This window comes from Lathamus discolor, chromosome 22, assembly GCF_037157495.1.
Source record: "Lathamus discolor isolate bLatDis1 chromosome 22, bLatDis1.hap1, whole genome shotgun sequence".
Classification (NCBI taxonomy): Eukaryota; Metazoa; Chordata; class Aves; order Psittaciformes; family Psittacidae; genus Lathamus; species Lathamus discolor.
In genome coordinates, this window is record NC_088905.1 from 1492226 (window position 1) to 1514468 (window position 22243).

Genomic DNA, 22243 nt, shown 5'->3' on the forward strand with positions numbered 1-22243 from the left:
CTGCTCGGGTAATTTTGGGGTGAAAAAGCCTGAAATCGGTTAATTCGAGCGCCTCACGGGGGCAGCGGAGGGCAGCATGAGCGAGGACTACAGCTCCCGGCATCCCCTTCTGCCCCCCCACGTGACTTCCCCAGGCCAATAGGAGCGGGCGCCATGGCGGGGGCGGGCCGGCGTCGCGGCGGTGCGGGCAGGAGCGGGAGGGTGCGCGTCGCCGGTAAGGCGGGAGCGGGTGTCGGCGGCAGGAAGTGACGTCACGGGAGGGAGGCGGGGCGCGGTGTGGTGAGGGGGGGGGGCCCGGTACCGGTGCCTCCGAGCGCGGGGGCTGGGCCTGGGGCGCTGGGGCCGGTTCCGGCCCGGCCCGCGCTGAGGTGCCCGGTGCTGAGGCGGCGCGGCCCGGTGGCGGTGATCGCTGAGGTGCGCGGGGGGGGGGGGGGCACCGGTACCGGGAGGTGAGAACGGACACGAGAGGGACGTGGGGCTGCGGGGGCGAGCCCAGGGGAGGCCTGGAGCGGCTCTGCTGTGGAGCCAGGCTGGGAGCTGGGCTGGGGCAGCCTGGAGAAGGGAAGGCTCCTGAAGGGGAGACCTGAGAGCAGCTCCAGTGCCTAAAGGGGCTGCAGGGAACCTGGAGAGGGGCTTGGGACAAGGGCCTGTAGGGACAGGCCAAGGGGAATGGCTTGAACCTGCCCGAGGGGAGACTGAGCTGAGCTCTTAGGCAGAAGCTCTTCCCTGTGAGGGTGCTGAGGCGCTGGCACAGGGTGCCCAGAGGAGCTGTGGCTGCCCCATCCCTGGCAGTGCTCAAGGCCAGGTTGGACACAGGGGCTTGGAGCAAGCTGCTCCAGTGGAAGGGGTCCCTGCCCGTGGCACTGCACGAGCTTTAAGCTCCCTTCAACCTGAACTGGTTCATGTGGGTCCGCGGCACAAACATCCCCTGCTCAGTGCCCTGGGAAGGGGTGGTTTTGGCCCTGGTTGGGAGCAGCGTGTGCAGAAACCCAACCGGAGTGGGTCTGGGGGGAATCCCCCCATTCCTGCCCCATTGACTCCGGGTTTTCCCCCCATCCCTTCTGCTCTGTCATCTCCAGTGCTGCTCGGGGTCTTTTTGAGACCCTTGTCACGCATCCCCCAGTGCTGTTTGCATCCCACATCTTTCATTTAATGTCGTGTACCCCCAGGGATGAACCTCTCTTTGCATGCACCAAAACCTCCCTTTTCACCCCCATTTACCTCCTGCTGTGCTGAGCCTGGGAAATGGCAGGGGATGGGTGTTGGGGTGGGTGCTTGGTCACACAGGGTGATGCTGTGTCCCACCGGGGGGTCTGACACTGCAGGGACAGAGGACATCACCCTCACGGTGCTGTCCCTCCCATCCCTGCTGCCTCCTTGTGCTGCTTACCCGCTCTGCTCCCTGATCTCTGCCCATCCAGGTTCTCCAGAGGATGGAGCCAGCATCGGTGAGGACCAAGGTCCCCTCCTTCCTGTCTGACCTGGGGAAAGCCACGCTCCGGGGCATCCGGAAATGCCCCCGCTGCGGCACCTACAATGGGATGCGAGGCCTGAGCTGCAAGAACAAGACCTGCGGCACCGTCTTCCGCTACAGCACCCGCAAACAGCCGAGTGTCGACGCCGTCAAGATCATCACTGGCTCCGACTTGCAGGTCTATTCAGTGAGGCAGAGGGACCGGGGACCGGATTACCGGTGCTTTGTGGAGCTGGGGGTGTCCCAAACCACCATCCAGACGGTGGACGGCACCATCATCACGCAGCTCAGCTCCGGCCGCTGCTACGTGCCGTCGTGTCTGAAAGCAGCCACGCAAGGTGTGGTGGAGAACCAGTGCCAGCACATCAAACTGGCCCTGAACTGCCAGACAGAGGCCACCCCGCTCGCCTTGAAGAGCTCGGTGCTCAACTCCATGCAGGCTTCACCCGAGACCAAGCAGACCATATGGCAGCTGGCAACAGAGCCCACGGGGCCGCTGGTGCAGCGCATCACCAAGAACGTGCTGGTGGTGAAGTGCAAGGCGAGCCAGAAGCACAGCCTGGGTTACCTGCACGCCTCCTTCGCCCAGAGGGTGAGCACCAAGACGCTGGCAGAGCACAGGTTCTCCTGCTCCTGCCAGGCTCCAAAGCCCATCAAAGGCAGTGAGGAGGAGACGCCGGCACCGCAGCGCTGCATTCATTTCTTCGCCTGCATCTGTGCCTTTGCCAGCGATGAGAGCTTGGCACAGGAGTTTGCTGATGTCCTCGCCTATGACTCTGGTGGTAGGTGAGGGGGGATGTGACATGCAGAGGATCTGGGGGGGCCACTCGCTCTGTCCTGCTCCCTTCCTTCCTCCTCATGCGCAGGCAGGTTCCTCGCTGTTCCCTCGTACCTGGGGCTTTATTTCCTGCCCCGTCCCTCTGCAGGCAGAAAGCTTCTTATGGAATGATCCCTCCTGGACGTGGCAGCTTGCTCCTGGATCCCAGCGTGTGGAAGCAGAGTGGGTGCTCCCTGTGCTCCCCTGAGAGCGGTTGTGGGGATGAGGAGCAAGTGCAGAGGAGGCCACGAGGATGCTCAGGGGCTGGAGCAGCTCCCGTATGGAGCCAGCCTGGAGAAGAGAAGCTGCGTGGAGACCTCAGAGCAGCTTCCAGGGTCTGAAGGGGGCCTATAGGGATGCTGGAGAGGGGCTCTGCATCAGGGACTGTAGGGATGGGACAAGGGGTGATGGGTTCAGACTGAAACAGGGGAAGTTCAGGTTGGATGTAAGGAAGTTCTTTACTATGAGGGTGCTGAGGCGCTGGCACAGGGTGCCCAGAGGAGCTGTGGCTGCCCCATCCCTGGCAATGCTCAAGGCCAGGTTGGACACAGGGGCTTGGAGCAAGCTGCTCCAGTGGAAGGGGTCCCTGCCCGTGGCAGGGGCTGGAACTGGATGAGCTTTAAGGTCCCTTCCAACCCAAATCAATCTGATTCTGTTCTGTGGTTCTATGGATGCAGATCTCCCAGGGCTTTGCTGTGCTCAGGGCAAGTTGAGTTCCTCTTCTGAGCTGGTTGTTGGGTGTCCTCCTCCCCTTGGGCCAGAGCAGCGCTGGGGGAAGCCCAGCTCAGTGTGAGCCTCTGCGGTGCAGTCCCTCAGGGGGTTCTTCACCCCAGAAGGTGCCCCTGGGTAATCCCATTGTGTCTTTTGGCACCCAAGGAGAGTGACAGAGGTGACATGAGGGCATTGCGTTCCCCTCAATGTTCCTCACATAGAGGCTTGTCTGCAAGGCTAGGAGGGCTTTAGGGCTTCTCTGAGGATGTTTGGGGGCATCTCAGGGGAGCAGCTGCTGATGTGGGTAGGGGAACATGAGCCCTCCATGTCCCTGCCTCACTGATGCGTGCAGAGTTGATGCTCTTAGGGACAGCAGCGTTTCTCCTAGGTGTGAAGGGGATGGCAGTGCCGCAGGCGGTCGGTGGTCCCCAGTCCCTGGTGCAGGGTGGAGAAGCAGCTGCTGCCAAGCCCAAGAAGAGGAAAAAGGACCCAGCACCCGGTGAGCATCAACTGGAGGCTCTGGGGGCTGGGGAAGATGTGGGCTGAAGGCAAGAGCCATTGTGTGGGGTGCCCATGGAGCCCCTGGACTTGTGCCCTGATGCTCTCTTAATCCATCCCTTAGGGGCACAGGCCAGCAGCCTTCTCCCTGCGCAGGACCTGGCTCACAGCAACCCCAGGAGAAGCAGCCTGAAGAAGCCAGCAGTTGCCTCCTCCTCACTGAAAAGACAAGGTGAGCCTTGGCCATGCATGTCACTGGAGGCTGGGAGCACTCAGGACCGGGTGGATGCCCGGAGCCATTCAGATCACGCTGTCATAGAATCGTTTAGGTTGGAAAAGACCTTTAAGATCATCAATTCCAACCATAAACTTAACACCCCTGAGGCTCTGATCTCCATTCTCTTTCTCCTGCAGGCTGTCCCCAGCTGCTGGACGAGTCCCAAGTGACCTTCTCCTTCCAGGAGTGGCTGGCCAGTGTCACCGAGCGCATCCACCAAACCATGCATTACCAGTTCGAGGGTACGGCTTTGGGGACCCTTTGGGCATCAGTCCTCTCCCTTCCATGCACAACCTCCATCATGAAGCTCTTGGCAGCAAAGGCCAGGCTGAACAGAGCATTGAGCAACCTGCTCTAGTGGAAGGTGTCCCTGCCCATGGCAGGGGGTTGGAACTGGATGATCGTAAGGTCCTTTCCAACCCATTCTGATCCTGTGAAACAACTGCTGGGCCCAAGCAGTTGCTTTGAGAAGTTCCTGTCTGTTTTGGGTCATTCTCCCTAACTTGGACTTACTATTGGCAGCCTGGTGCTGGTGTTTATGCTGAGAAGGGAGAAATGGCTGAGGGGGATCAGCCCTTTCCAAGCACCGTAAGAGCAGTGAGCGTCACACCAGGCAAACCCACACATCCTGCTGCGCGTCAGTGTGAGCATCACTGGCCTCCAGCACGCTGCTGGCAGTGACAGCAGAGGCCCAACCTGCTGTGCTTGGTAAAGGGCTGGACTCCATGATCCCAAGAGTCACTTCTAACCCAGATGTGTTCTTAAAGACAGTGAAGTTGTCACCACCCAGCTTTGCAAACAAGGCCCCATCACTGCACGCCCCAGGCCAGGGCAGACGGAGGCATACTAGGACAGCAATGGAGGGTTTGGGCAAAGGACACAAGCAGCAGGCTGTGAGCTCTGCAGTGAAGGTGGTCAGATGCTGGCAGGGCTGGAATAGTTGTGTCCCCACTCAGCCCTGCCTCTCCCCTGCCCTCAGCCCTTGTCTTCTTATTCATACCCACACAGGCAAGCCCGAGCCACTGGTGTTCCACATCCCTCAGGCTTTCTTTGAGGCGCTGCAGCAGAGGATCTCCAGTGGGAGCACAAAGAAGAGGCTGCCCAACTCCACCACAGGTAGGGGAGAGCACAGTGCTCCGGGTAAGGCAGTGTCTGAAGGGGGCTGCGAGGATGCTGGAGAGGGGCTCTTCGTCAGGGACTGGAGGGATAGGACAAGGGGTGATGGGTTCAGACTGAAACAGGGGGAGTTCAGGTTGGAGATAAGGCAGAAGCTCTTCCCTGTGAGGGTGCTGAGGCGCTGGCACAGGGTGCCCAGAGAAGCTGTGGCTGCCCCATCCCTGGCAGTGCTCAAGGCCAGGTTGGACACAGGGGCTTGGAGCAAGCTGCTCCAGTGGAAGGGGTCCCTGGGTTGAACTGGATGAGCTTTAAGGTCCCTTCCAACCCAAACCAGCCTGGGATTCTATGCCAAAGGCAGGTAGCTGCAGTCACGAGCACAAGAGGGGAGCAGGAGAGCACCCCAAGGTCCCAGTGAGCTGCAGCCCCCCCAGTCCCTCACCACCCTTTTCCTTCCCTGCAGCTTTTGTCCGTAAGGATGCTCTCCCCTTGGGCACCTTCTCCAAGTACACGTGGCACATCACCAACGTGCTGCAGGTCAAGCAGATCTTCGATACACCAGAGGTAAGGCGGGGGGGCAGCCCCCAGCCCCACCACCACCCCTTATACTCCCCCCCCAGCCCCTCACCAGCTCCTTTCCTCGCTATTGGCAGCTACCACTGGAGATCACACGCAGCTTCATCCAGAACCAGGATGGGACCTACGAGGTGTTCAGGTGCCCCAAGGTGGAGGTAGAGAGCATCGCCAAGGCCTACGGGCACCCCAAGAAGCCACCCATCCGGCCGCTGGAGCTTCAGACCTTCCTCAAAGTGGGTGAGTGGGGCAGGCTGGGGGGCACAGCCCCTTACCCTCCACCACAGAATGGTCTCAGACAACTGAGATGGTCCCACACTGTTCTCCAGGAAGAGCAAAAACCTCTCCTCTGTCCCTGGCCGGGGTGGGCACCACCTTCCTCTTCCCCTCCAGAACCTGCAGAGGCAACCAATGCGCACCCCCAGGGGGAAAAATGCCCCCACAACTCCCCCAGCCCCTCAGAACTCCACCTTGGCTCCTTCCCCAGGGAGCTGCAGCACAAAACCACGGCACAAGGGGGACACAGGGGCCCCATTTCCTCATCCTTCATCCCCAGAGAAAGCCCCCAAATCTGACCTTGCTCTTCTTCCTCCCCAGCAACCTGAACCCCCATTCTCGCACCCCCCCAGAGGAGAAGAGCCCCAAACCTCCCCTCCAGGGTCTTGTGCTGCTGCTTCAGGAGCCTGCAGCAACACCAAACCTGCACCCCAAAGCCACCCATGGCTCAGTCTGCACAAAGCGGGGCTCCCACTGCGACACCCCCGGCATTAAAGGGGGAGCTCACATTCTCTTACCCCTTAAAGGCCCTAAAGCTCTCACCAGCCGCTTCCAGGAACCTGCACCAACACCAACCGCCCCAACAGCAACCACCCCCGCCCCAACACCACAGCACCACCACCACAGCAATACAAATACCAGCACCACCACTGCACCACCAATACCAGCACCACCACTATCACACCAATACGACACCATGGCGCAAACACCACTACACCAACACCATCACCACACCAGTACCAACAACAATAATACCACTAATACCACCAGCACCACTACACCAATACTAACACCACAGCACAAACACCACCACACCAGTGCCAACAATATTACCACGAATACCACCCCCACCACTACCACAACCACACCAATACCAACACCACAGCACAAACACCACTCCACCAACACCATTACCACACCAATACCACCACCGCTACCACACCACTACCAACACCATAGCACAAACACCACTCCACCACCACCACCCCAATACCAACGCTACCACCACACCAGTACCAACAACAATACTACCAATACCATCACCATCACCATTACCACACCAATACCAGCACCATAGTACAAACACCACTCCAGCAACACCATTACCACGCCACTACCACCACCACACCACTACCACCACCACGACACCTCAAGGGGCACCGGGACCCATACTCTCTCCCTCTCCCCCCAGGGAACACGTCTCCCACCCAGAAGGAGCCGACCCCCTTCATCATCGAGTGGATCCCCAACATCCTGCCCCAGGCCCGCATCGGGGAGCTCCGCATCAAGTTCCAGTACGGGCACCATGGCAGCCCCCGGCCCAGCGCCCGGCACCGGCCCCCGGGCACCGTGGAGCCGGGGCTGGAGCTCACCCCACTCAGCACCATCCCCTTCTCGTGAGCCCCCCGACAGCACCACAGGGACAGGGCACGGGAGCCCCCACAGAATAAAGCTCACGCTCACCCCATGCCCTGAGCCTCCTGCACCCACCATGGGGGAGGAAAGATGGGGGGGGAGGGCTTCACCCAGGGGGGTTTGGGGGCTGAAAGGGACCCCAAGGGTCCCAGCCTGGGTCTCCACACACTGCAGAGCCCAGCAGCAGGACCTGCAGCACAGCCTGGGAGGAAAGAGAGGCACCCAGTCCAGGCCACCAGCAGCCCTGTGAGAGCACAGGGCCCATGGTAAAACCATCACCACCTCCAAAACAGAGAGAGGACCCCCCCACCACCACCCCCCCACCCCATCTCATCCCTTGTTCCATCCCTCCCATCCCATCCATCCTCCAGCAGAACCCAGGACTCCATCTTCTGCATGGGGTGGATGCAGGCTGAGGGACTGGCTGGATCCAGCCGGGCTCTTTTCCAACCTTGCTGATTCTGTGAGTCTGTGCTGGATGGAGAGTGTGGGATGAAGGATGCAGGATGGAGGGATGCAGAGTGGAAGATGTGGGATGCGGGATGGAGGGTTTGGTATGAAGGATGCAGGATGGAGGGATGCAGGGTGGAATATGTGGGATATGGGATTGAGGGTTTGGTATGAAGGATGCAGGATGGAGGGATGCAGAGTGGAAGATGTGGGATATGGGATTGAGGGTTTGGTACGAAGGATGCAGGATGGAGGGATGCAGAGTGGAAGATGTGGGATGCAGGATGGAAGGTTTGGTATGAAGGATGCAGGATGGAGGGATGCAGAGTGGAAGATGTGGGATGCAGGATGGAAGGTTTGGTATGAAGGATGTGGGAAAGAGGATGCACTGGGAAGGGTGCAGGATGCTGCCTGCAGGTGCAGGGTATGGCAACAGATGGAGCCTGCCCGTGGCAGCTCCATACAGGAACTGTGGCCGTATCCAGGACCACTCCAAGGGGCTGGAATCAGGGGGCTGAACCCTGACACAGGTCGGTGCCTGCCCTGCTTGTCCCATGCTTTGTAAAGCAGCAGAGGCTGCATCCAGGGATGGGGACCCTAAACCCTGGGACAACCCCACACCATAGGGAAAGCCCCAGACCCTTCCAGCAGCAAAGCTCTGCCCTGTTGGGTACCAAAATGGGATGGAGGCAGTGGGATGGGGAAGACTGGGATGGAGGCAGCAGGATGGGGAAGGGAGGGATGGAGGCAATGGGATGGGGAAGGGAGGGATGGAAGTGGTGGGATGGGGAAGGGTGGGATGGAGAAGGGAGAGACGGGAGGCAGCAGGATGGGGAAGGGAGGGATGGAGGCAATGGGATGGGGAAGGGAGGGATGGAGGTGGTGGGATGGGGAAGGGTGGGATGGAGAAGGGAGAGACGGGAGGCAGCGGGATGGGGAAGGGAGTGATGGAGGCAGCAGGATAGGGAAGGGCAGGATGGAGGTAGTGGAATAGGGAAAGGTGAGATAAAGGCAATGGGATGGAGAAGGGAGAGGTGGAGGCAGTGGGATGGGGAAGGGAGGGATGGAGGCAACGGGATGGGGAAGGGCGGGATGCAGGCACAAGGTTCTCTGTCATCCTGCAATAATTTATTCTCTAACAACAGTCAGAACAGTCCAACGAGACAGAATTACCCCGGTACCCAGCAAGCGCCTGCTCAAACACGTGCTCCAACAGGCGTGTGCCAGCTGCAGCAAAAAGCACCATCAGATGGTCCTGACACAGGACTGGGGATGACAACGGGGTATTTACAGCAGGACCAGAACGGCTGGAAAGAGAATTCCCATTCTCCCGGCTGGTGGAGCCGGCGCGGGATCGGCTTCTCGGGAAGCAAAAAGATGAAACGAATGAAACAGAAAAGGTGGAAAAGCACCAAATGTGAGCCCAAAACAAAGCCCAACAAACCCCAACCCAGTGCTGCGATGGTTCTGGTGAGGGGGTTCCAATGGCTCATTGGCTGGACAAAGCAAGAGGATGAAACTAACCTTGTGGCTTTCAGCAGTGAGGAGGTGATGATTCCCGGGAAGCACAGGGCTTGGATACTGTGGTTTTCCTTGTGTTCAGCCCCAAAATGGCTCCAAACAAAGGTGGGTGATGCCCAAACCCATCGCTATAGGGTGACAAACCAGGCAGCAAAGCGCCATTGCCTCTGGAGAGACCTCCATTCCCATCAGCTTCCCGTTCCCTGCCTGGAGATGGGTCTCACCTCCCGTAATGGTGGTTTGGGATGAGGAAAAAAAGGCAAAATGAACTAACCCCAAAAAGCGTGTTTTCAACCCAGGTCTGTGCCACGACCATCGTAAACGTGGGGCGCGCGAGCAGCTCCTCGCCCCCTCTTGTGAATCCCCATCTACGCAAGTATCCTACCTGCAGCTTAGTTCATAGGAATGCTGGTGGATCAGTGAATTCCAAGGAAAAGGCTGGCAAAGGGGGGACCCGGAGAGACCCAAAGCCGCTGCAGATGGTCCTGGCTGCTCACCAGGAATCCAGCGCCGCATTTCCAGCCCCATTCCAGGTTAGTGCATCCGTTTGGAAGGTTCCTGTTTCTCTTTGCCCTCAGGCCGCAGTGGGAACATCCCAACAGTGCAAAGGTCTGGTCCTTGGTAGGGATAGAGAGCAGAGGGCAAGAAAGTGGAGGGTAACAGAGAGACACAACACTGAGAGAACCAGTAACTGATGCTGAGCTGAAACCTTGAGACTCAAAACATCAACCTCTTCCTACCTCCCATTCAACCCTTCCCTGCTCAGAGGTAGTGCGATCTGGAGCTTCATTGGGAATGCCAGGGTGGTTCCAGAAGAGGGCAAGGGAGGGCTCTTGGCAAACAAAGGGCTGATATTCCGCTTCCTTTTTATTGTGCTTTGCCACTTTCTGCCTTGAAAGCTCAGGTGCCAAAGGCTGGATGCTGGGATTCGGGAATGCTGATGCTGAAGGCATCCGGGTCCACGCTGGATGTTGGAAAACTCCAGTGGCTTTAAACCAAGTAATCCTCCATGGCTTTGGGTTTCCTCTCTTAAAACCCAGCAGAAAGAGCTGAGATTTGGGAGACTGCAGTGATTTGGCAGCTCCGTCCCCCATCCTCCCACTGCTCAGAGGCTTCAAATGATCCAAAGCCAGATTTGGGATGTTAATAAGGAAACAAAAGAAGGAATAAAAAGGAAGTAAGGAATAAAAAGGAAATAAGGAATAAAAAGGAAATAAATCAGGAATTGAGTTGGATTTTCTCCACTTCCCTGCACTTTGGAGGCTTCACATGGAGAAATCCTGGCAGAACGAAGCAGTTCCTTGCCCAATGCTGGAGCCCAACAGGGATCAAGAGGTTTGCTGAGGGGTGGAAAAGACCTTTGCCTGGCTTGAGGAGAAAAGGAAACACCTCCATTAGCAGACCCCTATGTGTAAAGTATCCAGAACATCCATAAAAGCATGAAGTCCTAAGAAGGTCACCTCCAGAACATAGGAAAATGAACAAACACTGCCTATAGCTCCTCTGCTCTCTGTGCTCTCTAACTGGGGCCCTGGGTCCTTCTTGGCATATTCAGGTTTGTGTCCCTTAAGGCAGCGACCAAAATCCTCCAGGAGCCCCTTGGAGTGCCCAGGGGATCGCTGCTGGATGGAGAAGTGCTTGGGATGCGCCGGTTATTGCTGGGCCATCAACCACACCGGGTTATTGCTGCGCCATCGCTTCTGCGAGACACGAGGCATCGTCTGTGTGGGCTTTGTGCTAAAGGGATGGAGGTAATCTCTGTTCATCTCTCCGAGGTAGAAAAACGTCTTGTCCCAGAGACAAGAAGCACGGAAAAGGGAATTCCAGGAGCCTGGAACAGCGCCGTTGCAGCCACGAGGGATGGGGACGGTTTGCGCTGTTTGGTTTTAGGTAGGACACAAAACCTCCCAGAATGAAAGCATCCGACCTGAGAGGGGTGCTAAGGACCCACTGCTCCCTGAGCAGCATTCCTGCTGTGAGGAAGTGGCTCTGGGAACACGGCAGGGCTGGGCTGTATATGGCTGTGCTGCTCCCCTGAATATTTAGAGTCGGTGGGGATGAGCCCCCCGACTAACACTGGCAGTGCAATCCCAAGACACAACTCACCTCCATTCCCTCGTGGATCTAAACTACATGAGTGTCCGGCTCTGCCTTCAGATCCTCCCCCCAAAACCTCTACATTTGGGCCCTGCCGTCAGCTACGGGGATGTGATGTCTCCGGGCAAACACAGAGTAGATCTGGAATACCAGGCAGTGACAGCACCAGGGAGGGCTTTGGAGGTTGCTGTGATACCCTCAGGTGCTTCCAAATGTGGCTGGAATGTGGGAATCTCATAAAGAGGAGTTTCTGGATGGGAAGAGAAGCTCCAGGGAGCCACTCACCACCCCCAGCCCCAAGTGGCATTTTGGGACTTGAGTTCCAAACAGTTTGGCTTCCTTTCGGTCGGTGCAAGAGAAGGATGGGAAGGCCTGGTGTGCTACCTAACAGGATCCAACGGGAAAGAGCCAGGGGTGAAACAGCCACGGGAGTTGCTTCTTATGGACCAAGAGAGGGTTTGCAATCGCTCTGCAGCTTGAGCCTCTTGACGCCGGAGCTGGAATACCCCTCGTCGCTGCAGACGCTCCGCAGGCTCCCCCTCTCATCCGAGTCGCTGGGGCTGCTGCTGCTCCAGTCGAGGTCTGCAGGGAGGTCGTCCGTGCTCTCCACATCCACATCCAGCTCTTCTGCAAGAGGAGCAGGGTTACAGCACGGCCGGGCAGAGCTCCCACCCCCTCCATCCCGAGCACCGGCTCCCACCTCTATCCCAGTCGGAGCGCTCGGAGGAAACAGTGGAGCTGATACTGTCCATCCTTATCCTCTCCATGCCCAGCTTCGCCAGCCGCCTCTTGAGGTGCCGCTGCTCCCGCTGCAGCTGCTCTATTTGGTGCATGGCTTTCCTGTCGTCGTCTTCAAGCTTCTGCAGGGGATGAGAGGGAGAGAAGGCAGCCTGAGATCCCAGCCTGATCCTGAGATCCCTGCCTGATCCTGAGCTCTCAGCCTCCAGCCACACGTGAAATGTCCCTTTTGGTCCCCAAGCCACCTAAACACAGCCACCCTCAGCTACTGAGAGGCTCCTTGGCTTCAACAGAGGATGTCAAGCCCCTGGAGTCAACTAAGTTGGAAAAGCCCTTTAAGCTCATCCAGTCCAACCGTTCCCAGCACTGCCAAGGCCACCACTGACCCATGGCACTGAGGCCTTGGCTCCACGGTGTGTGAACACTTGCAGGGATGGTGACTGCAGCCCTGCCTTGGGATACTTGGTTCAACTTTAATCCATGGGGATGCTCAGGGGCTGGAGCAGCTCCCGTATGGAGCCAGGCTGAGAACATTGGGGCTGCTCAGCCTGGAGAAGAGAAGCTGCGTGGAGACCTCAGAGCAGCTTCCAGGGTCTGAAGGGGGCTCCAGGGATGCTGGAGAGGGGCTCTTCATCAGGGACTGTAGGGATGGGACAAGGGGTGATGGGTTCAGACTGAAACAGGGGGAGTTCAGGCTGGAGATAAGGCAGAAGCTCTTCCCTGTGAGGGTGCTGAGGCGCTGGCACAGGGTGCCCAGAGAAGCTGTGGCTGCCCCATCCCTGGCAGTGCTCAAGGCCAGGTTGGACACAGGGGCTTGGAGCAAGCTGCTCCAGTGGAAGGGGTCCCTGCCCATGGCAGGGGTTGGAGCTGGGTGAGCTTTAAGGTCCCTTCCAACCCAAACCAGGCCGGGATTCTGGGATTGCGTCTCCATGTTCAGCAGCACCGACCAAGCCCGCGCTCACCTTGATGTACAGTTTGGCCTTCCTCAGCAGGCTCAGGGTGGTGTGCCTGCTGTCCTTGGGCCCGAGCGGGACCTGCCTCTTCAGCTTCTCCAAACAGAGCCGCAGGTGAGCTCGCCTGCAGGCAGATCACAACAGAGCCATCAGGTCCCACTTGGGAGCGCTTCCTTTCCCTGTGTTTGTTTCATAGGAAGCAGCCGGATCCGGATCCATCACCTTGGCACACAGTGACCACAAAACCAGGTCCCTGAGGGATCACCAGCCCCGAGCAGCACCAGGCTCCTTCAGGCACCCGGAACCCCTCCAGCCTGGCTGCAGCAGTACTAACCCTTTACCGCTGCCAAGGGGAAGCCTGGCTCCTCCAGGAAGTCCCTTCCTCCATGGAGAACCAAGGTGAAGGTGACATCATTGCAACACCCACCTTCGATCCGCACCATCAGCAAAGGGCAGCTGCGAGCTGGGGTTTGGCAAGTTCCTGCCTATCTTGGTTTGGGTGTGCGAGGGGTAAAGAGACACCTGCCTGCACAGAGGAACTGCTGAGTTCCAAACAGAGCACGAGGTCCTTGCTCCCGAGCACTGATGGGCTCAGAGATGAGAAGTGACTGAGAGCAGCCTGAGGAGGACGTGGGGGTGTTGGTCAATGAGAAGCTCCCCATGACCCAGCTTGAGCCCAGACCTGGGCACCTCCAGAGTGTGAGCAGCAGCTCAGGGAGGGGATCCTGCCCCTCTGCTGTGTGAAGGGGAGACCTGAGAGCAGCTCCAGTGCCTGAAGGGGCTGCAGGAAACCTGGAGAGGGCCTTGGGACAAGGGCCTGTAGGGACAGGCCAAGGGGAATGGCTTGAACCTGCCCGAGGGGAGACTAAGATGAGCTCTTAGGCAGAAGCTTTTCCCTGTGAGGGTGCTGAGGCGCTGGCACAGGGTGCCCAGAGAAGCTGTGGCTGCCCCATCCCTGGCAGTGCTCAAGGCCAGGTTGGACACAGGGGCTTGGAGCAAGCTGCTCCAGTGGAAGGGGTCCCTGCCCGTGGCAGGAGGTTGGAACTGGATGAGCTTGAAGCTCCCTTCATCCCAAACCAGGCTGGGATTGACGGCCCCCAGCACTACACAACCTGGGGCTTCCGCTCCGAAGCAAGAGGCACACACACAGACCCAGGCACAGACCCATTTGTGCCTTGCTTCACCCAGCCCAACCTGCTGCACGCTGAAAAACCTGCCCAGTTCCCACTGGGATGTAACAGCAGAAGGAAAACCTCAAAGGATTCATTTCCTGAGCAAGAACCTTCCAAGCCCATGGGCTCGTTTCATTGTGCAAGCCCTTATACCCCATGAGATATCCATTTGCCCATCGCTGCTCCCAGTGCCAGCCAAGGCTTGACCACCACAGGATGGGATTTAAGGTATTAGGCGAAGGAGGCTGTTTAATCTCCGCCTGGATCGAAGCTCAGCTTCCCAACCTGTTCATGGAATCAGCCAGGTTGGAAGAGAGCTTTAAGATCCAGTCCAACCATTCCCAGCACTGCCAAGGCCACCTCTAACCCATGGCACTGAGGGTGTGGGAGCACTCGCAGGGCCGGTGCCTGCAGCCCTGCCCTGGGCAGCCTGTTCCAATGCCTGAGCACCCTCTGGGGCAGGAATTGTTCCTCAGCTCCATCTAAACCTGCCCTGGGGCAGCTTGAGGCCGGTTCCTCTTGTCCCATCCCTTGTTCCTTGGGAGCAGAGCCCAGCCCCTCCTGGCTCCATCCTCCTGGCAGGCACTTGGATGGAAGGGATGGGAAGGACGGAGCACTCAGCACCCACTTGTGCAATGAACCAACACGATTTCAGCACAGCTCCGCTCTAACCAAGGCAAGCGGGTGCCAGGGGATGCCACTTGGTGGCCACTTTATCCAGCTGCCTCATCCCTGCCCTCCCGCTCCGCAGCTCAGCACCTCCCTGGCTCCCGACCTTGGTTCCCAACCCCTGGAAAAGCAGCGCTTCACCCAAACCCTTACCTGTTCTTTTCCATCTCACTGTGTGTCGACCTGGAAGAGAAAGAACCAGTCATTAACTCCTGTCTGACTGGGGACACCACCATTAACAGGCCCGCCTTCGTCAACATTCCCTGGAAAACTGAAACCCTTGGGAGCTTCCAGAGCCACTCGGTACCCTGGGGACAGTGAAAGCAGCAGAAAGGGATGCAGATGGCTCAATATAATGGAGAAATTCCAGGATAAATGGCAATGAGAGGCCAGTAAAACCTATTGGCTCTGGAAGCGCTGGTTTGCCCCAGAGCCTGATCCTGAAGGGAAAATAAGGAATGCCCCAAAGACACTCGCCAGAGTCTTCTTCACCAGCAGCATTTTGGGATGCTCGGGAAGCCAGCACAGCCTTTCTGATGCTCGTCCTGGCTCCTTGGGATTTGCTTCCTGGTGGCCCAGCTTGAAGCAACCTGCTCCCAAAGAGTCCAGCATCACTCAATCCCAATGGAGAAGCTTCTCACTTAGACAGGCGTTATCCTGACACGCAAGGGAATGGTGTCTGCAAGCAGCCAGGAAGGACTCGGGTCTTCGGCTCCCATGGGATCTCTCCATCACACTTTCCTCTGGATAAAAGCCCCCCCCCTCTCCGAGCCTTTCACCACTGCTTGCAAACCTCATGACTGTGGTGAAACCAAGCTCTTCCCTTGGTCATAAAGCAGAGAATCCCGGAATCCCAGCCTGGTTTGGGTTGGAAGGGACCTTAAAGCTCCTCCAGCCCCAACCCCTGCCACGGGCATGGACCCCTTCCACTGGAGCAGCTTGCTCCAAGCAAACCTTTGCTTGGCTTTAAGTGCACAACAAGCTCCAAATCTTCCAGAAGGGGAATTCGGAGCCTGTGCAGGCTCACAAACACCACGGATCCACTCAGAACCTGCTTGAGATGAGACCGAGAGACCTCAAGCTGCCTCCTGGGTGATGGCAGGAGGGAGAAGGAAACATCCCTTGGGATTCAGGGTCGGAAGCAAGCGCAGGGGTTGTTCCAGGAGGTGTTTGCTGCTATGGCAGCTCTCAAAGGTCCAGCCCTCGCTGCTGGGGTGCTCCCAGGCAGGAGGATGTGACAGAGCTGGTGCTCCTCCCTGGGCAAACAGCCTCTAACGCAGGCAGCAACGGGCTCCCGGTGACGCGTGCGGATGGACCTGCTCAGGCTCTGCTCTGCTCAATGAGCTCTCCCTTGTTTCAATGGGCACATCCCGGTGCAGAGGCAGCATTCCAGGGCTCAGCCCTCCCCATGCTCAGCTGATGGTGACCCTGAATAAGCCACAATGGGCGCTGGAAAGGCAGAAGTGAGCAGAGCGACTCCAGGGACACAGGAACTGGCTCCAAGGTTTTCCAAGGTTTCTGTTGTACAAACCAGAGGGTAAAGCAATCAATCCGCAATCCTGGCAGGAATAATGGAATACTCCCTGGAAAAGATGTAACCCCCAGGCTGGAGGGGCTTGCTCAGCACAACTGCTTGGAGCTCAGACAGGAGGTGCTGTGGTATTCAGCATCACTGAATTCCAGCTTGGGAAGGAAGGGAGCTTAAAGCTCCTCCAGCTCCAACCCCTGCCACGGGCAGGGACCCCTTCCACTGGAGCAGCTTGCTCCAAGCCCCTGTGTCCAACCTGGCCTTGAGCACTGCCAGGGATAGGGCAGCCACAGCTTCTCTGGGCACCCTGTGCCAGCGCCTCAGCACCCTCACAGGGAAGAGCTCCTGCCTTATCTCCAATCTGAACTTCCCCTGTTTCAGTCTGAACCCATCACCCCTTGTCCCGTCCCTACAGTCCCTGATGAAGAGCCCCTCTCCAGCATCCTTGCAGCCCCCTTCAGACACTGGAAGCTGCTCTGAGGTCTCCACGCAGCTTCTCTTCTCCAGGCTGAGCAGCCCCAATGTTCTCAGCCTGGCTCCATACGGGAGCTGCTCCAACCCCTGAGCATCCCCATGGCCTCCTCTGCACTCGCTCCGACAGCTCCGTGTCCTTACGCTGGGGACCCCAGAACAGTGAGGGCGAACCCGTGTGGAGGCTCTGGACGGATTCTGGGGAGGACAATTGAGGACTTCCCCAGGACAGCAGCACTCAGGGATTGAATCCCACCCCGAGCGTGGTTTCACTTCCCAAGCTTCAGCAGCGCATGCCTGAAACCAAAAGCCCAACTTCCACATTCCCTGCTGCAAACCCTGCCGCCACGTCAGACACTTGCATGTCTCCAACCCCAATGTGCCCAAAGCAGGAGATTTCCCCTCACATCCCACCGGGATGCTCCAAAAGGACCGGCCCAACCTGGTGAGGCTGAGTTTGGGGCTGTGGGTGCTGATGGGGCCGTGTTGATGGAGCTGTGATGGGGATGGGGGGGGAGGACTATGGGGCTTTGTGAGGGCAGAGCCCCAGCACCCAGTGACAGGAGGGTCCCATCCAGCCCTGCCAGGCACCCCATAGCAGTGCCATGTCACCCTGCTCGGTCACACAGTGACAGGGGAGTCCCCATCCGGCCACACACCCCATGGCAGCGGTGCTGGAGCCACAGTGAAGGAAGGGTCCCCCCCCAGTGCTTCCATGTGCCTTGTGCCAGCAGGATCCCACTGCATCCCACGCACCCATGGCAGCAGGATGTAGCCCAGCTTGGTCACTGCATGACAGGGGAGTCCCCATCCAGCCACACACCCATGGCAGCGGTACTGGAGCCTCAGCACCACAGTGACAGGAACAACCCCCCAGGACCCTACTGTATCTTGTCAGGAGGGTGCCCCATGACAGCAGGATGTAGCCCAGCTTGGTCACACAGTGACAGGGAAGTCCCCATCCGGTCACACACCCCATGGCAGCGGTGCTGGAGCCTCAGCACCACAGTGACAGGAGCAATCCCCCAGGACCCCACTGCATCCCAAGCACCCATGGCAGCAAGATGTAGCCCAGCTTGGTCACAGTGAAGTCCCCATCCAGCTACACACCCCATGACAGTGGGACCATACTGGAGCTCCAGCACCCCCATAATAGGAGGGTCCCCCCCACTGCTTCCATGTGCCTTGTGCCAGCAGGACCCCTCTGCATCCCAAGCATCCAAGTGACAGGAGGATCCTGCCTTGCATCAGCAGGACATCACCTGCCTTAGTGACCCGGTGACAGGGGAGTCCCCATCCAGCCACACACCCCATGGCAGCGGTGCTGGAGCCACAGTGAAGGAAGGGTCCCCCCCAGTGCTTCCATGTGCCTTGTGCCAGCAGGACCCCACTGCATCCCAAGCACCCATGGCAGCAGGATGTAGCCCAGCTTGGTCACCCAGTGACAGGGGAGTCCCCATCCAGCCACACACCCATGGCAGCGGTGCTGGGCCCTCAGCACCGCAGGGACAGAGGGGTCCCACCCAGCCCTGCCACGCACCCCATGGCAGTGGAACCGCCCCGCCCCCAGGCAGGATCCCCCCTGCCACCGCCAGGCACCCCCTGCACTGGGCCCGGCCGCAGGCCCCCCCCCCCCAATGGCGGCCTGACCCTGACCCTCGATCCGCCCCCCCCGCCCCGGGTCCCGGCCGTTACCTGCAGCCGCCGCCGCTCCTCCGGGCCTTGGCGCGGCGCTGCCCGGCCCCCGCGTCCTTCGCGCCGGGCAGCAGCGACGCGTACCCGTGCTCGGCTTCTGAGGAGACACAACCGGTGAGGGCCGGCGGGGCCCGGGCCGGGGGGGGCCCGAGGGGGAGGTGAGGGGGCAGCGGTACCTCGCTCCCGGCGCTCCAGGTACTCGGCGGCCTCCAGCAGCAGCTGGATACCGATACCGACACCGGTACCGGTACCGACCCCGCCGCAGGCCGCCATCGCCTGAGGGCCAGGCCCGGCCGGGAGCGGCGGCGGCGGCGGCGGAGCAACGGCGGCTGTGTCCGCCTCAACCGGCCGCCCCGCCCCGCCCCCGGCCGGCGCTCATTGGTGGACGCCTCACCGGCGCCGTTGCTCATTGGAAGACGCCGGGAAGACGCCCCGCCCAGCAGCAGCACGAGACGGCAGGGTGGATGGAGGAACCTGCCCTTGAAGCCCCGCCTCCCTCGCGCTGTCATTGGATGAGAGCGCCACGCCGTCTGGCCCGTTGGCCACGCCCACACAACCGCCTCGCCCTATTGGGAGGCGCGAGCGGCCACACCTCGTGCGCGGCCAGCCAATGGCGAGGCCGCAAGCGGGAAAGGGGGCGGGGCCTCAGCTGCAGGTATAACAAGGCTTGATGCTCATTAGCAGAAGGCGTTAATTACCTAAGGGCGGCAGCGTAGCAGGCTGAGGGCATTTGGATGCAGCAAACAGCACCCAGGCTGTCCAAAATAAGCCAAAAAAGGGTTTTTTTCCCCCAATTTGAGAGCCTCAGTGAGGTGCTGTGGAGGTGCCCCGTGGTTTGGTTCAGTTCTAGAAGCTTCAAAGTGAAGACTATTAAAGTAAGAATTAAAAGTACTAATATTTACACAGGGTTTTATTGAAATGCCAGAAAATAACAGGGGAAACACAATGGAATCCCAGCGAGGAACGACCCGTGGGGGGTATCGTAATGAAAAACAGCGAGGGATTCCAGGACGTGCTGTGGGGATGATGGATTTGTTGGGAATAATCCCAAATCCCTCCAAAATCCGGGCTCTGGGAAGGGAAATCCCGCTCGGTGCCAGCGCAGCATCAAGCGATGAAATCCAGGGGTCTGTTGAATCCTCCTTTCCTGTTCATGTACTGCCTGTGGCCGGAGGGATAGAACAGTCAGCAGCAAATCCACATGGAAACACCCTTGGTGGTACCCGGCGGCATCAGGGAATGGAATTCCCTGTGGATTTACACACACGAGGGCAGGAAACCTCCCACCAAGGCAGCGCCGGGGTTGTCTGAGGACCCCGGGGGAATGTCCAATTGGGATTCCCAACTGGAAGAAGGAAAGCCTCGCGGTGCACGAACCTGTATTTCCGCTTCTGCGACACATTGATGGCGTACGCGTTCGCGGCGCCGTCCACCTTCTTCCCCTGCAAGGGATGAAGTAAAAAGAGGTTCTAAAACAATGGGTTAGGACAATGGAGCTGGTGCAGGGCCTGGAGCACAGCGGTGATGGGGAACCGCTGAGGGACCTGGGGGGTTTGGATGGAGAAGAGAAGGCTCAGGGGGGACCTGATGGCTCCCTACAAGTGCCTGACAGGAGGATGGAGCCAGGAGGGGCTGGGCTCTGCTCCCAAGGAACAAGGGATGGGACAAGAGGAACCGGCCTCAAGCTGCACCAGGGCAGGTTTAGATGGAGCTGAGGAACAATTCCTGCCCCAGAGGGTGCTCAGGCACTGGAACAGGCTGCCCAGGGCAGGGCTGCAGGCACTGGCCCTGCGAGTGCTCACACACCCTCAGTGCCATGGGGCAGTGGTGGCCTTGGCAGTGCTGGGAATGGTTGGACTGGATCTTAAAGCTCTTTTCCAACCTGGCTGATTCCGTGATTCTATTCTGAGTATCCCCCAAAAGGGCACAATGAGCGCGTCAAGAGGTGGCTGCAGGTTCCATTGTGCTCATCCACACTCACTTTTGTAGTGTCAAAGGACGCAAACCCCATCATTTTCATCATCTCGATCTCCTCTTCCGTCTTGCCCTGCAGATCCTCCTCTGCCAAGGCAATGGAATGAAAGAGCTGGATAAAAGCAGCCATCAGGCTGTGACAAGACCACGTTAAAGCAGCACCAATCCCAGCCTCACTGGGGCCATATTTAAAGAGGAAAACCCAATTCCCTTACCCGTGATCTGCCGCTCTTTGCCTTTGGAGTCTTTTATCTCCTTCTTCTCCTCATCCCGCCTCTCCTTGAGCCGCGGGGGGGAGGACGAGCTGGAGCGGTGCCGTCGCGGTGACCTGACGAGACAAACGCAGGCGGGTTCGCGCCGGCCCGGCTGCGGCGTCACCGCGACGTTACCCAGATCCCGCTTCCCGGCGCGGCCCCGCATCCCAGCCCCACCGTTCCTGCCTCTCACCTGGAGCGTCGCCGGTGCGGGGAGCGAGAGCGGCTCCTCCTCCTGTCCCTATCCCGCGACCGGGATCGCTCCCTGCGCCGCCGCTCCCTGTCCCGGGAGGCGGATCGGGAACGCCTGCGCTCTGCGCTGGGAAAAGCCTGGGTGAGTTCCTGCTTCCTCAGCCCTCCTGGGTGCAAACCCCACTGACGGGATCCCCCAGGAGCCCGGCTGGGAGCATTGGGGCTGGAGAAGAGAAGCTGCGTGGAGACCTCAGAGCAGCTTCCAGTGTCTGAAGGGGGCTACAAGGATGCAGGAGAGGGGCTCTGCATCACGGACTGTAGGGATGGGACAAGGGGTGATGGGTTCAGAATGAAACAGGGGGAGTTCAGGGTGGAGATAAGGCAGAAGCTCTTCCCTGTGAGGGTGCTGAGGCACTGGAATGGGTTGCCCAGGGAGGTTGTGAATGCTCCATCCCTGGCAGTGTTCAAGGCCAGGTTGGATGAAGCCTTGGGTGGGATTGTTTAGTGTGAGGTGTCCCTGCCCATGGCAGGGGGTTGGAACTGGATGATCTTGAGGTCCTTTCCAACCCGAACTATTCTATGATTCTATGACTGTAGGGATGGGACAAGGGGTGATGGGTTCAGACTGAAACAGGGGGGGTTCAGGTTGGAGATAAGGCAGAAGCTCTCCCCTGTGAGGGTGCTGAGGCGCTGGCACAGGGTGCCCAGAGAAGCTGTGGCTGCCCCATCCCCGGCAGTGCTCAAGGCCAGGTTGGACACAGGGGCTTGGAGCAAGCTGCTCCAGTGGAAGGGGTCCCTGCCCGTGGCAGGGGCTGGAGCTGGGTGCGCTTTGAGCTCCCCTCCCCCCAGCCCAGGCTGTGCAGTGCCAGCTCCACCCCCCAGCACCCTCCAGCCCCCCACAGCCGGGAACGGCGGCAGGAACGCCCCTGCCCCAGGCCCGCGGTGCTCGCCCCCCCGCAGGCCGCTCCCCGCGGGGCCGGTGCGTGCGGCAGGAGCAGGGCAACGGGGCCCAGCGGGGCCCAGCGGGGCCGCAGCCCCGCTCTCCGCGCTGCCCATGGATGCCCATTCCTCGCCCGGATCCATGCACACACCCCCGGCCTCCACCCGCTCCGAGAGCCCCCAGCCCGGTCCCGATCCCGGTCCCGATCCCGGTCCCCTCCTCACCGCGCCGCGGCGGCGAGCGGGAGCGGCTGCGGCCCATGGCCGCCCCTCAGCGCCTTCACTTCCGGCTCCTCCGGCAACCGGTGCCACCGCCTTTTGGTTCCGCAGCCAAAACGTTCCGCACCCCCCGCCCCCTCTAACAACCTCCCCATGGCAGCGGGGCTGACCCCATCCCCATCCCCATCCCGAGCAGGGTGCGAGCCCCAGCCCCAC

At 59.4% G+C, this 22243-nt stretch overlaps 3 protein-coding genes across 5 annotated transcripts; 1 reads left to right on the forward strand and 2 right to left on the reverse strand.

The window, feature by feature from the left end:
* Nucleotides 1-150: 150 nt before the first annotated feature.
* Nucleotides 151-7207, forward strand: C22H2orf42 (chromosome 22 C2orf42 homolog). Of its 2 annotated transcripts, none has more exons than XM_065659262.1 (9): nt 151-214; nt 1422-2256; nt 3391-3501; nt 3625-3732; nt 3915-4019; nt 4786-4893; nt 5354-5454; nt 5544-5703; nt 6932-7207. In XM_065659262.1, exons 2-9 carry the CDS (start codon nt 1434-1436, stop codon nt 7138-7140), a joined length of 1725 nt encoding a protein of 574 aa, XP_065515334.1. In that variant the 5' UTR covers nt 151-214; nt 1422-1433; the 3' UTR covers nt 7141-7207. The 2 variants fall into 2 exon arrangements, with proteins under 2 accessions (XP_065515334.1, XP_065515333.1); XM_065659261.1 differs by lacking the exon at nt 151-214 and adding an exon at nt 333-414.
* A 1504-nt stretch (nt 7208-8711) lies between these two features.
* On the reverse strand, nt 8712-18801 carry MXD1 (MAX dimerization protein 1). Of its 2 annotated transcripts, none has more exons than XM_065659431.1 (7): nt 18626-18801; nt 18450-18546; nt 14909-14938; nt 12924-13038; nt 11924-12083; nt 9867-11847; nt 8712-9743 (listed from the first exon to the last, which is right to left on the reverse strand). In XM_065659431.1, the coding sequence occupies exons 1-6, from the start codon at nt 18720-18722 to the stop codon at nt 11663-11665; spliced, it is 684 nt and encodes a 227-aa protein (XP_065515503.1). In that variant the 5' UTR covers nt 18723-18801; the 3' UTR covers nt 8712-9743; nt 9867-11662. The 2 variants fall into 2 exon arrangements, with proteins under 2 accessions (XP_065515503.1, XP_065515504.1); XM_065659432.1 differs by having other exon boundaries at nt 9867-11850; nt 18626-18757.
* Nucleotides 18802-19341: 540 nt separating this feature from the next.
* Nucleotides 19342-22116, reverse strand: SNRNP27 (small nuclear ribonucleoprotein U4/U6.U5 subunit 27). Its single transcript, XM_065659434.1, has 6 exons — nt 22034-22116; nt 20871-20991; nt 20639-20751; nt 20431-20510; nt 19827-19891; nt 19342-19611 (listed from the first exon to the last, which is right to left on the reverse strand). The coding sequence occupies exons 1-6, from the start codon at nt 22068-22070 to the stop codon at nt 19557-19559; spliced, it is 471 nt and encodes a 156-aa protein (XP_065515506.1). The 5' UTR covers nt 22071-22116; the 3' UTR covers nt 19342-19556.
* Between the last annotated feature and the right edge of the window lie 127 nt (nt 22117-22243).